Source organism: Mesoplodon densirostris, chromosome 3, assembly GCF_025265405.1.
Source record: "Mesoplodon densirostris isolate mMesDen1 chromosome 3, mMesDen1 primary haplotype, whole genome shotgun sequence".
NCBI classification, from domain to species: domain Eukaryota; kingdom Metazoa; phylum Chordata; class Mammalia; order Artiodactyla; family Ziphiidae; genus Mesoplodon; species Mesoplodon densirostris.
The window spans coordinates 172,434,104-172,447,625 of NC_082663.1; the positions used below are offsets into that span (position 1 = coordinate 172,434,104).

The 13,522-nt window shown below is 39.5% G+C and overlaps 1 protein-coding gene across 1 annotated transcript in view; it reads right to left on the reverse strand.

Moving 5' to 3' along the window:
• GABRA1 (gamma-aminobutyric acid type A receptor subunit alpha1) overlaps positions 1-1,548 on the reverse strand; it is a 57,025-nt gene extending 55,477 nt beyond the window's left edge. The window contains exon 1 of the mRNA XM_060092600.1: positions 1,475-1,548. Within this exon, the coding sequence (XP_059948583.1) occupies positions 1,475-1,548 (74 nt within the window). The remainder of the gene's footprint in view (positions 1-1,474) is intronic.
• Between the last annotated feature and the right edge of the window lie 11,974 nt (positions 1,549-13,522).

A 13,522-nucleotide genomic window follows, 5' to 3' on the forward strand; every position in this document is an offset into this window, starting at 1 on the left:
TACTACCTTTACCTGCATCCTCTTTGTTTTCATAGCTTATGTCAAATTCAGGAAATGCTTTTATCCCCTGGTTTTATTTTATAAATGTTGTACTCACCAATTGTTTGCATTGGAATACAAATGCCAAAAGAGACTTTTCCCTCCCTCCCAGAGAACCAGTTCTGCTCTGCCAATTGGAATGATAATCTTTCTTTTATGTGCTTTTCTTAATCAGGTTATGCTTCATCTTTAATTCTAATTTACTATGTAATTGTCAGACAATGACCCTAGGATAAAGATCAAGATTATTTATTTGCTATTAAACACTCATGCCAATGTAATGTTTCCTAAACTGAATATATAATTTGTAGAGAAATGTCAGTTACCGTACATGATTTTGATTCCATACGAACCACTATAAAATAAAACATTGTGCACTAACTCCATCTACAGGTCATTACAATAGCAACACTTCATATAATTTTTCAAGAGCAGTGAAGAACATTTAACTCCTCAGATTAAGAGTATCTGGCAATAATGCATTTTCTGTTCATCTGGAGGTCATTATTTACCATACACAATAACAAACAATAAAAATAGACAACTTCTCAATTTAAAAAATCCTCCTTAGTCTGTATCTTTCCAGTCTATTCCATCTCTCTGCCTTAACTCATAAGGGTTCGCTTTTCATTACATTATGGAGAATCTTAGATTTTTGTAATATGTCTAAGACTTTCTTTGGGGCCACAGGAGTGGACTACACAAAAAAATATAAAAGCAGATAAAGGAGAATCTGAAATATTTGGTCATTTATATCTTTGCTAGTATAATATGTCTATACATTTGATGGGATCATTAGCAAATATTTTGAATATGGTTAATCATATGATTACATTATCTCATAACTTGTCTCCACAGTAGTTAAACTTAAATAGATAAGTTCAGTTTTATCTAACGTTCTTAAATATGTGTCTAGTATATTCTACTTCTATTGGTTACATAAATAACAGTCTCAAAACATAATGCACATGCATTTATAAAAACTTGTGACTTTCAAATTACAAATATTATTCTAACAGTTCCACTTCCACATAGTTAGAAGTTACTCTGTGATCTTTGCAACTGCTTAGAAATGTTCTTGTTGGAAAATCAACTCACATAGTATGCTGACATTAATTGGGGTAACTTTTTCTGTGAATTAGGAAACCACATGTTTTGTTCAGTTACAACTGAGCAGTGAAAAGTTCAATTTAAGAATTAAATGTTGAATTAATACGTTCCGTAACAGAAGCGTGTTAAGCGTATTCTAACCAACATGCAAATAAGTTGATTATTTTTTCATATTGTTCTCTGTTATTAGCAGGAATTTTATCGCAGTTAAGTTTTTTGAATTCCCTTAGTCATGAATTCATCCAAGGACAATTTTCTTCCCCCTGAAAGAATAAATGAAAAGTTACAGAAATTCTCATGCATATTTAAAATAAAGGGTCCCCACCTTCTTCCAGTCAATGTGCTCAGAAGGAGGGTCCAGCCCCAAATGTAGTCAGAGAGACCCGGACTTTTCTTCATTGCGGGCTTGTGCAGCTGAAAAGTAGAACAAGTAGAGATCAATGTCTCTTGCAAGAAACATCAGGTTATAACCACTAGGGCTGACTGAGGCAGTTCAGATAAACACTTTGAAGTCAGGAAATGACCTCACTGGGATATGACACCTCATTGGAAGCAATGGAAACCTGGACCATCCATTCTCCACTTTCACTTCCATTTCTCCATTCAGAAATATCAGTGTCTAAATTTCTCCTGTAAAAGAATACAAGTTGAAATTCTCTCAGGTGACAATATTGCTCAACATAAAAGCTGTGAGTAGTTTTTTCTCTAGGTTTTATATTTACAATGTAGTTTGAATTACTCTCTTCTTGTTATCATCTGAAAATTTTGACCTTTCTTATTTGAGTTCCCACAACTGAACTGTGCACTGAAAATTTTCAGCTGGTGTCTACAACAGGGAGAGCATGTTTGGAGGCTGTGATGGGGTAGGTTAATATGCTTTGATGACTGAATTCATCTTTGGATTCTGGATGCACCTTGATTTCAGAAGCAACTGCTATTTATCTTTTTTTTTTTTAAAGAATAAAATCATAGGAAACACTCAGTTGAATGCCGAAATAATGCTTGTAATTCTCTGCCTGTGATTGCCTCGTTAAATATGCTCGCTAATGCTTCTGTGAGGCTAAAGGACACACTTTATAGTCAAGCCATGTGCTGATCTCTCACATACAAACCACACTCACATAAATGCACACAAGCATGCCCACACATGTCTTTTAAGCCCTCTCAGATTCTGCCAGGTTGCTGCTAGAAAATGTTTCATCTAAAACAGATGGAAGCTGGAGTGCTTTGCTTTGCGTGAAAAAGGGAATCTTTTTTCCCTCTTAGGTAAAGTGCAATCAATCACCCTCTGATTGTTGAATTTAGACTTGGTAGTGGGATGTTGGAGGAATGGAGGGGCATGGAAAGCTTAGAGAATTTTTAAAATTATAATCTATTTGTGTAATTACTTTAAAAATCAGAGCACTACCTAGTGAAAGAGCAGACGTGGTAACACTATTTGAATGTGCTATAACTGATTCCAGTCATAATATGAGAAATGTTCAAGGTAAAATTTGTTAGCACTTCCCTGAATCTGTACTCCTTAGCAGGGTCAGTGATTAATGGATTGCAAGTCTTTTAAAGCATATTTTTCATTAGGCACTCTATAGTTTAATGTAGTATGCCTTTAAATACATCTACACAAATGCTTTCCGCACTCTCCAGGATCATTTATATCAGTAAAAACCATTCCAAACAGGCATGTAAGCAATGAAACATAATTAAAGTGTTTAGAGTGAAATGGTCTAGACCTAGAGGTAAGAACTGTAAGCTTCATAGTTTTTCCCTAATTTAGCGACTGCTTTTGACATAGATGAGTTGAATATGACAAGAAATATTGGGTAAATATCCTTATGTTAAAATATTGCACCTAAATCGCATAATTATAATTCACCCTTTTATTAACCTTCAACATCCGTTATGAAGGAAAAACAACTTCTCGTACCCTTTTAATATCTGTTGGTCTTTATAAAAAAGGGTAATTCCCAAAGGGGTAAATGAAACAAAACAAAACCCCAAAGCAAGATACCATGGCTTTTTGTCCCCCTCTGACATTTTGAAAAGAGAAAAACAAACCTATCATGGCACTTGAGTTGTTGAGTAAGAAAGTTTCTTGCAAATGCAAACCTAATAGTTTAAAAGAAACGCTAAGCTGTCTCCTTACCCCTTTACACCTTCAACCTCGCCCCATCAAACACACACTCTGAACACCCATATCTATGCCACCCACAGCAAATGATAACTTGAGTTTTTCGTGTTCGGAATGAGAGAGACCCGTACACCAGACGGCATAACAGCAGCGTCCACTGGAAAGGAGAAAAGAAGCATTTTTGCAGGCAGAAAGACAGAGTGCCTTCCCTACGATGGAACGTTGAGACAGATTTTCTATCCCAGCGTCTTAACTTTAGACGATGCACCCAACGCCTCTTCCCACCTCACCCCAGCTCCCTCTTGCAAACAAACAAACAGACAAAAAAGACCAAAACAACATGTCACCACCCACCCCGCGGAATACATTAAAATCTGCCTAAGAAAGAGGGAAAGAAAAGAAGAGAGACGGAGAAGATAATAATAATAATAATAATGCTCCTAGATCGCTGCGGTTTTCACCCTGAAAGAAAAACATTCGTTCTTTCTACCTGCTGCGGGATCAGGCTCTTGTCCTGTTCCCTCCTTCTCTTTTTTCTATTGCATTCCTGTCACTCCAGCAAGGAAAAGGCACGTTCAAAGCTTGTGTGTGGCGGTCCGATGCCGCACTTACCTCGGGCCCCCTCCGGGCAGAGGATCGCTCAAGACCCGAGAAAAGTCTGCGAGAGAAAATCGTGGAGAGCTGGGAGCCAGCGCGAGTCCGCTCGCGAGTCCCGGCGCGCCGGCAGCGCAGGGGCGTCCTCGCTCTGCCGCTCACTCACTCGCTCTAAGCGGTCAGAGCCATCATGGACTCTGCGTGCTCCTTTGCTGAAGATTTCACACCCAAATTTGCTTCCCAGTATCCAATCTGCAGCTATACAACAAAAGATTTTTCTTTACCAAGACAGTAGTAATACGTCCCAGGGCAAACCGGATGTGAAATAGGCGGTGACTTCATGCCAGAGAGATTTTATTTTAGAAAGGAAGGTGGTACCAGCCTCTGGATCTGGAGACCAATCCGCCCATTTTTTATAGGCAGCACAATTTAACTTGCACCGCTCTGGCCCTAATCCCCTTCTCTCTAGCTGCAGACTCAAATCCTTCTACAATCTGCTGCAGGCTTTCCTTTTTTGGGGGGGAGTAGACATGGGGGAGGGAAGAGTAGAAAGGGTTTCTAGAGACACAGGGACGATACTCAGAATCTTCTCACACTTTCAATTTATGAACCCCCTATTTTAAGGCGTGCCTATTAAAAATACAACTGATGAGTATAACTATTCCACCTTTGATCAAATATTTAACCACTGCATGCATATGAACGGACGCAAGCTATGAGACAGGGAGATGCAGGATTCCACATGTGGAAAGCGCACTCTCCTGTCGCCTGTCTCCCTCACACGCACTCCCACACACGTCTGAGTCCCTGTGTCTTGCAGAGTCACGAATGATGAGGGCTGGTAGGGAAGAGTTCTGGCCGGTGGGGAATTGGCCACCGGGTTGAGAGAGTCCTCCGCACTTTCACAGGTTGTGAGCGCTCTCCACCGGCCCTCAGTCTGCAGCTTAGAGGACAGCAAGAACGCGCTCCGGAACCGGGTTTTTCATCTTTGGAGGCAACTGTTTGTTTGTTTATGTCATGATGGAGAAAACACGGCCTCCTTTAAATATGAATTGTGCTGGGTTCCTAGGACGAGGAGTATTTAACTTTAAATAAATCGCCCAGATCATTTCTAGGTTTGAGAGTCATATCTGCATTTCCGGAATCATTCCCTTGCCTATAACTCCATCATCCGCGGGATTAGGAAAATGAGAGAGGGGGACCAGAGATGAACAGAAAGCCTCTTAGAAGTCAGGTCAAGACCCGCTTCTACTTTTTTCCCCTCTTTCCTCTTCTGTTACCCTCCCTGGTGGCTCTTCACCCACGAATAATTATACACTGAGGGAAGGAGGGTGTGTTTCTACATCAGTCTAACTAAATTTCCAAGGAATCAGGGACGACTGTAGTTCTCTCCTCAGATTTTGTGAATGGGTGTTTGTAGCAGAGAGATGGGTGCTGTGTTCCTGGGAGCGCTTACTGAAATGACCTGAGGCTCTGGGAATTGTCCCTTTACCACTTTCCCCTGGACTAGGTAGCAGGTGCTGAAAAGAAAAGACGGGGTGCCTCCATGCAGTGCTTCTGGTGAATAAGGGCTGAACTTTGGTGAGCTTCCTAGTCATTTTCCGTGGATTTCTACCAGAGGAGACATTTCAGATAGGGTCAGATCTTGGCTAAGGGAAGAAAAAAATCCAAATGGCCAGTCCATACCACTCATGCGTTTTTGATTCTACAAGTATTCGTTGACTTTGTGCTGCAATGCAGTCAGCTTACATGAATAAAACTTAAGACAGGTGAATGAAATAATAAGGAATATATAATTGAAGACCACATTTAGAATTGGGCTTGTTTCTTCTGAGTTTTGAAAGGGAAGTGTCATTGGGAAGTTATTTTAGAAATAAATCTTCAAGGAAGGGAGATTTGAAGATCATTTTATAATATTCTTGTTTAGTCGCCTACTCTATTCAGACACAACAAATGTATTTTTTTAAATAAATTTATTTATTTGTTTTTATATTTGGCTGTGTTGGGTCTTTATTGCTGTGTGCGGGCTTTCTCTAGTTGAGGCGAGCGGGGGCTACTCTTCGTTGTGGTGCGCTGGCTTCTCATTGTCGTGGCTTCTCTTGTTGTGGAGCAGGGCTTTAGGCGTGCAGGCTGTAGTAGTTGTGGCTTGTGGGGTCAGTAGTTGTGGCACCCGGGCTTAGTTGCTCCGGGGCATGTGGAATCTTCCCGGACCAGGGCTTAAACCCATGTCCCCTGCACTGGCAGGCAGATTCCCAACCGCTGCGCCACCAGGGAAGCCCGTGTAATGTATTCTTAACGATAGCCATTGAAGGAACATCAGAGCTTCCTTATGTGACATTACCCAATTTTTATTTATTTATGTGCTTATCCATTAATTTACTTATTTATTGAGCAGTTCTGAGAATAAAGCTCACATTGGTAAGGTTTTGAAACCCTGAGTTAATTAGAAAACATTATTTTCTTACCTGGCAATATAAAATGCAATTCCATAGTTTTGTTTTGATTCAACAAAGACTAATAGTCCTAAAAGTGACCTTTTAGGCATTTTTTTCCTCCTGACTAAATTGTCACAGCTCATTTTACTTCCCTTTACAAATTGAGAATGACTTTATATCCTATACCTAATGACATACAACCAAAATCACTCTACTCATTGTTTTTTCTAGCACAATCGCTGAAACTTTATCATTTGAACAATAATCTCTGAAAACAATGCCAGTCACATCTTACTTGAGACTAAAAGTGTTATGTGATTATCCAACAGGATACAATTGCACAGCACTTCCATACATTTTAAAACAAATGAATATTTATAAATAGTTCTGGGTTTATCTTAAAACTATGGTACAAATATGGAAATGGAAATTCCATATTCTGCTTCTCTATTTAAGATACAATATTCACAAGGTAGTTTTTGCTAGATGATGTATATATAATTTGTTTTGGGACATGTATGTTTTTAATAAATAAATTTAATAAATAAATTGCAGGTGTTTAAAATATTGTAATTTGACTATTCCAAAAACAGCAATTGCAAATCTAAATTATGAGTATGCTTATTATTTTCCATCTAAGGTATCATTAACATATGCACATAACACTAGGGAATAAACCATAAGAAATTAATGGCAAGGAAATCACTTTTTATATTGTCTTATTAAATTGACTTTTTATATAGTTGTTGAAATTCTTGATAAATCTCTTCAAGGTAAGTGTGCATCTGATTGAATTAAGTTCTTGAAACCACAATAACCATGATGTTTAATATTCTTAAAATATTTACTGAGTGCCAAGTAATGTGCTAACAATTTGAATAAATCATTCCATTTAATTCTCAAAACAAGTCTGTGATAGTCTTATATCCCTGTTTTACAAATCACTCAATAATTTGTGGATTAGAGAGAGCGAGAGATTTGGTCAAGGTTACACAGCAAGTGAGTGTTTATGCTAGAATGCAAACTCGGATCTTCTGACTTCAAAGCTTATTCTCTTAACCATGTTTCTACATTACTTTATTTCCTTACTATGGGGTTGTGAGCTCATGTTAAGATCTGTTTTATTCGTCTTATATCTATGTTCGACTATCTTAATAGCAGTCACATAAAACTTACCTTGAGTATTTAAAAAATGTATTTATTCATGATGAGATTCTTCCATTTGATGATCTAGTGCATCCAACTGCAACAGGGTGTCAGGCTAACTTTAGTATTTTGGAGTTTCCAGCTGTTTTCCTTCAGTCTCATGAGGCCAGTTTTGAAGGCCCTTTGAACAGTCACTAGTTTTGGGCAGAAGGGATTTGAGGCCAAACCTAGGACCAGGGATCCTGGGGAGGCCTAACAGCTCTATTTCCAGTGTTGCAGACTGGTACATTTTGCTTTTTCTGTCAATTTTAAATGGCAGGAAGCCCTGACCTAATTGAAGAAGTGTACTGATTCTTTTCAACAGAAATGTTTTTACTTCATCCAACTAAATGTGAACCAAATGAGGAAAAAATAGCAAGCATGTTCTCATTAATTTAGTGTGGCTTTTTAACATTTACAAAATAATTTGAGATGAGGGAGAAGAGATAAGTAAAATGATAAAATACCAAGTAAGCTTCAGCTGAAATCTAGGATAAAGTGGTCTTTTTAAATGTGTTTGCATGGCTCAGATATATATACTGAAAATATATTTTAATGCTAATATTTTAATGGTTATCAATCTGTAACAAGAAATGTACACGTGGCAGTTAAATATGATTTCACCATTTATGTATATATATATATATATATATATATATGTATATATATATATTTGGATATTTATATGGAATATCTTCACCCACTAAACTAGCTCCCCTTTTTCTAATTTCCCTGTATATAATACGCACCATCTTGTTAATGAACTATACACGTGTCCAGAGGGCTAGCCCTTCTCTTATAATTGATATTGAACTAATAGTTCAGTTCATAAAAAGAAAAGAACTGTGATAAGTAATAGAGTAATTTTTGTTCCTTAAGTGAGACTTCTTTGTCATCAGGTTAGTTAGACAAATTCTTTTTCCCAGGCTGGAAGGCTAGTTTGACATCTCAGCATAGTGAGAGACTTGGTGAGTACAGTAAAAAGAAAACCAAACTTTTATCATACTTAAGTCATAAGTGTTTGACATTCTAAAGGAATGTAGAGATTGTTTGTTCCAACCTCTTTGACAAATCCAAAAGATTATGTAATTTCCCCCAAGATTTTTGCAGAAGAAGAACCCAGGTTAGGATGGCACCGTGAGTTCTCATACATGGATATAGATCTGAAGTCACTGACCCCTAATAGATGTGTGACCATTGGTATGTTACTCAACTTTTCTGAATCTCATTTTCTGAAGTTTTAAAATGAGGTACTATTATTAGCTGGTTGTGGCATAATATGGGAAAACAAATGTGAATCACACAGTCCTCTTGCATAGCACCTAGTAGGTATCCAGTGAATGCCAGTTTCCTTCTCTCTTTTTTTATCTCAACACAAATTCATTATTTATCAAACATTTTAGTGCATTATCTACAGCATGTTCATATAACTCGCAATACTTATTATTTTATACACATTTTCCATAAGCTTTAACTGAACCATAAAATTCTCAGTTATCAGACAAGCTACTATGGCAAGCTAGCTCACATGCCAGCTTAAATCCTAGGCGCATATTCTTAATTCTAAGGTATTCCAAGAAAAAGAATGCTTCTCCCTACCCCTGCCCTAGGCATAGAGTATTTTATACACAATCCAAACCATACATCTCAGTTGTTCTTCTTATTTTTCTAACTCTGTTAAAAACTTCTGACTTCCCACTCTATGCATCCATTCTCCTCTCATATTCTTTGATCATTTTTGCTATCATTACTCTGAACTCTTTCTCGGGTAGATTGCCTGTCTCCCCATCACTTAGTTCTTTTTTTTTTTTTTAATTAATTAATTAATTAGTTTATTTATTTTTAGCTGCATTGGGTCTTCGTTGCTGTGCGTGGGCCGGGGCTACTCTTCATTGCGGTGCTGGCTTCTCATTGTGGCAGCTTCTCTTGTTACGGAGCACGGGCTCTAGAGCACGGGCTCAGTAGTTGTGGCTCATGGGCTTCAGAGCGCAGGCTCAGTAGTTGTGGTGCACGGGCTTAGTTGCTCCACGGCATGTGGGATCTTCCCGGACTAGGGCTCGAACCTGTGTCCCCTTCATTGGCAGGCAGACTCTTAATCACTGCGCCAACAGAAAAGTCTCTCACTTAGTTCTTCTTCTGGGGTTTTATCTTATTCCTTCATCTGGAACATGTTCCTCTGCCACCTCATGTTTTCTAAGTTGCTATTTGTATTTTTATGTCTGTGGTAGGTTAGTTATGTTTCTCGGCCTTGGAGAAGTAGCCCTCTATAGAAGGCGTTCTATGAGTCCCAGCAGTCACCCAAGCTATATGCTCTGGGGGTTCCCCCTAAGAGGGCTGCACGAGTCCTTCTATTGTGGTGGCTAACTATGTGGGCTGTCTGGTAGGCTTGGTTGGCCCCTAGTCTGGTTGGTTGCCAGGCCCTGCCTTGTGTGGCTGCTGTTTAGTGGGGCCTGGTCACAAGGGGGCCGGTTGAGGAACCCTAGGATTCCCAGGGCCAGTGCTGGATCACTGGTGGGCAGAGTCAGGGTCCTGAAGACTCAGGCTGTTGCACATCCAGTGGCAGGTGAAGTCAGGTCCTGGGGTTAGTGCCAGTCTACTTGCAGGCAGAGCTGGCTCCTGGAGTCTGTCTGCAGGGCTCAGGGATCCCAGAGCTCGATTCAGATAATTGGTGGTGGGAGATGGTTCTCGCACAGTTGGGTAAGGGGTAGGGGGTGTCCCGAAGGTTGCGTTGGTCTGATCATGGACAGAGCCAGGGCCCAGGTGGTCCCAGGGTAGGGTCTGACCTGGGTTGCTGATCCTAGTTTTCTTGCTTCTGGTGTCTGCCGCCTGGTGGGTGAGGCTGCTTTAGAGGTTTGTGCGGGCTTCCGGGTGGGAGGGGCCGGTGTCTGCCCCCTGGTCGGTGGAGCCGGGCCCTGGCCCTCACGTGGGCTGGGCCGTGTCTAGGGGCGACTGTAGAGACAGCGTGGGGGGGGGGTTCTTCAGGCTTTAAGCAGCCTGCCTGCTGATGGGGAGGGCTCTGTTCCCGCGTTAGTTGTTTGGCCCCGAGGCTTCCCAGCTCCGGCACCTGTAGGCTGTTGAGTGGGACCAGGTGCGGTATCGGTGCTAACGAGGCAAACACGCAGCCGCCATGTTCACGTGGATGAACGGCCCCAGGGTGAGGGACAGCCACCCCGCCTCTCCAGGGGACTCTCCAAGACCAGCAGGTAGGTCTGGCCCAGGCTCCTATCAAATTACTGCTTTTGCCCTGGGATTTTATGTGTGCCTTTAAGAGTGAAGTCTCTGTTTCCCTCAGTCCTGTGGGCTCCGGCAATGAAGCCCCGCTGGCCTTCAAAGCCAAACGCTCTGGGAGCTCGCCTTCCCGGCGCTGGAGCCCCGGGCTGGGGAGCCTGACATGGGGCTCAGAACTCTCACTCCTGTGGGAGAACTTCTGCAATATAATTATTCTCCAGCGCGTGTGTCGCCCGCCTGGGGGGCGGGGGATGGGATTTGATTACTTTGCGAGTCTGCTCCTCCTACCTTCTCATTGTGGTTCCTTCTTTATGTTGGAGAAGGTCTTTTCTGGTAGGTTCCAGTCTTTTTCACTGATGGTTGTTCTGCAGATAGTTGTGATTTTGGTGTGCTTCACTGTGAGAGGAGGTGAGCTCAGAGTCTTTCCCCATCATCCTGGCTGCTCTCCCCCAAACCAGAAAGATTTGAAGAGAATATGGTCCAAGATAGAACCGACCACACACACTTTGCAAGCACGGGCTACTACAGTCAGCCGTAGTTTTGCCCAAAGTTACAGTTTACAGCATTATTTTTCCACAAGATTTAAGAAGGACCCAGTCAATAACCATCAGGAATAAAATACACATGTGAGAGTCAGATTCTATTTAATAGTCATATAAGTAGGACACTATCCAATTTTCTTCTGTGGCAGTTTTCAGTTATCAGCAACTCATGTGTAACTTAGGTTCCCCATTTTCTTTGAGTCTTTTCTTTGCATAGATGTCAATCCCATCAATCCAAGCAGGAAACTGCAGTTTTATTCAAAGTTAAGAGGAATAATAGTATGCTGATCGTTGAAAGAAATTATTTTCAAATACCATATAAATATCAATAATTTCTAAAACTTTGAACAAGTATTTTGGACTCTGTAGATTCCATTTGCAACTTGAAGATTGCAATGTAAGCCAGGAGGGAGGTAAGGAAACAAACATAGTTTGTTAAAATACTGTCACAACCCTAGATTCGATATTTTTAAATGTTATATCCTATGTGACTTGCTTGAGGAAACATGCATTCTCAAAATTAAGGCATTCGCGATGTCTATGTGTTTCCTTCAGTAAGCTTTGAGCGTGTGCATGTGTGCACATGGTCTGTGTAATGTCCTATAAACCATTAGTATGTTCATATATTCCTATTTTTCTTTAAGATAAACATAATGAATAGATAATCAGTATCATTTATTAAGTGTCTAGCATGCAGCATGGAAAAATAAAGTTCTGAGTCAGGAATCAATTTTCAGATATTAGTTATCAGAAATAATAAAAAACATTAGACATGTTGGTGCCAAGAAACTGCATTTAGTTTATGCAGAATCTTCTGGCAGGATTAGGATATGCCTAGTTTGGAATATTCAAAGATTTTAATGTGTCCTCATTATGCTGTTTGATCACCTGTGTTTACATATTTGTTTGAAATAGTAAAACACAAAAAGTGACGTGAACATTAAAGCAGCATTTAAAAAATCATTCATCATGCCCCGAATGGCCATAGGATTTGTGGAAAGGATATGAAATGGAAGGATTTACTAGAACAAAGATCAAGAATTAAGACACTAATGCCCCATCTGTTCAATAGCTCCCAATTCTTGATGTTTATAATAATTGTGTTCTGTACAATGAAATGAAAACGAGTCTGTAGATATGAACTCATTTTTATTAGGTTGTTAATAAATGTATCCAAATGTAACTTATGTCCTTGTATTAAATGTAGAAAATAGAACTAATTAGACTTTTTTTTAATTAGACTTTTTTTCTATCGTTTACAACTAAAGAATCTCAACCTAACCCATTTCCGTTTTGCTTATAATAACATTCACCAAGCTTTTTCTAAGAGAATATTTCAAAAACTCCTTTAATTATATGTATTCTTATAATATAATATATATTCAGTTATATATATTGTATTATACATATATTCAACTATATATATTCAATTATATGTATGTATATACACATGTATACATATGAGCTTGGGCAGCGGTAGGGAGGAACTAAAGAGTTTTAAAAGAGAATGATAAACACTTTTGAGTAATTGTATTTATGAAACAAAAAACCCATGCAAATCTTGTAAATGTAGGCTGTTCACCATGAGAACTAGATACTTGGCCCAGGGAGCATTACTCTTGATGAGTAAAAAGATACATCAGAAACCATATAGTCCAATACCAACTTAAAGATTCAAGATGACAAATGAAGAAATATTTATTTGTCCTACACTTCAACTGCTTATAAAGATGACAGCTCCTAATTGCCTTTGAAAGAGATCAAAGTGCGATTCTGAAAGCAGTTGAGTGGGCTTACTGTTTGTCACTACTCATATTCAGTGTTAGAATTTCAACATAAAGTAGACCTTTCATAAATTTCATTTAAGGAGATGAGAGAATGGGCTCCACAATACTATTCTCTCCCCTCACAATAGAGATTATCGCCTATTTAATAGCTATAATATACAAGACACTGTACTAATTTCTCCCCCCGCAACATAATCTTTGCAACTGCATTTTCACAATAATGCTGTTTACAGATAGAGAACCTAGGTTCAAAAAGAATAAGGGACTTTCCCACAGACACCTGGGGTATAAATCAGAGCCTGGATTTGAACCGAGGCCTAGATTTTGTGGCTTCCAAAATTTCATAATTATAAGGCAATGAAGGTAGTTCCCTTCTGTGTAGCCTGGGGGTAGAACTGTCATGAGAGACTGATGAAAATATTTCTGATCACAAATGTTTGTGACAGTGAAATGTAGTTCTTATGAAGTAAAATG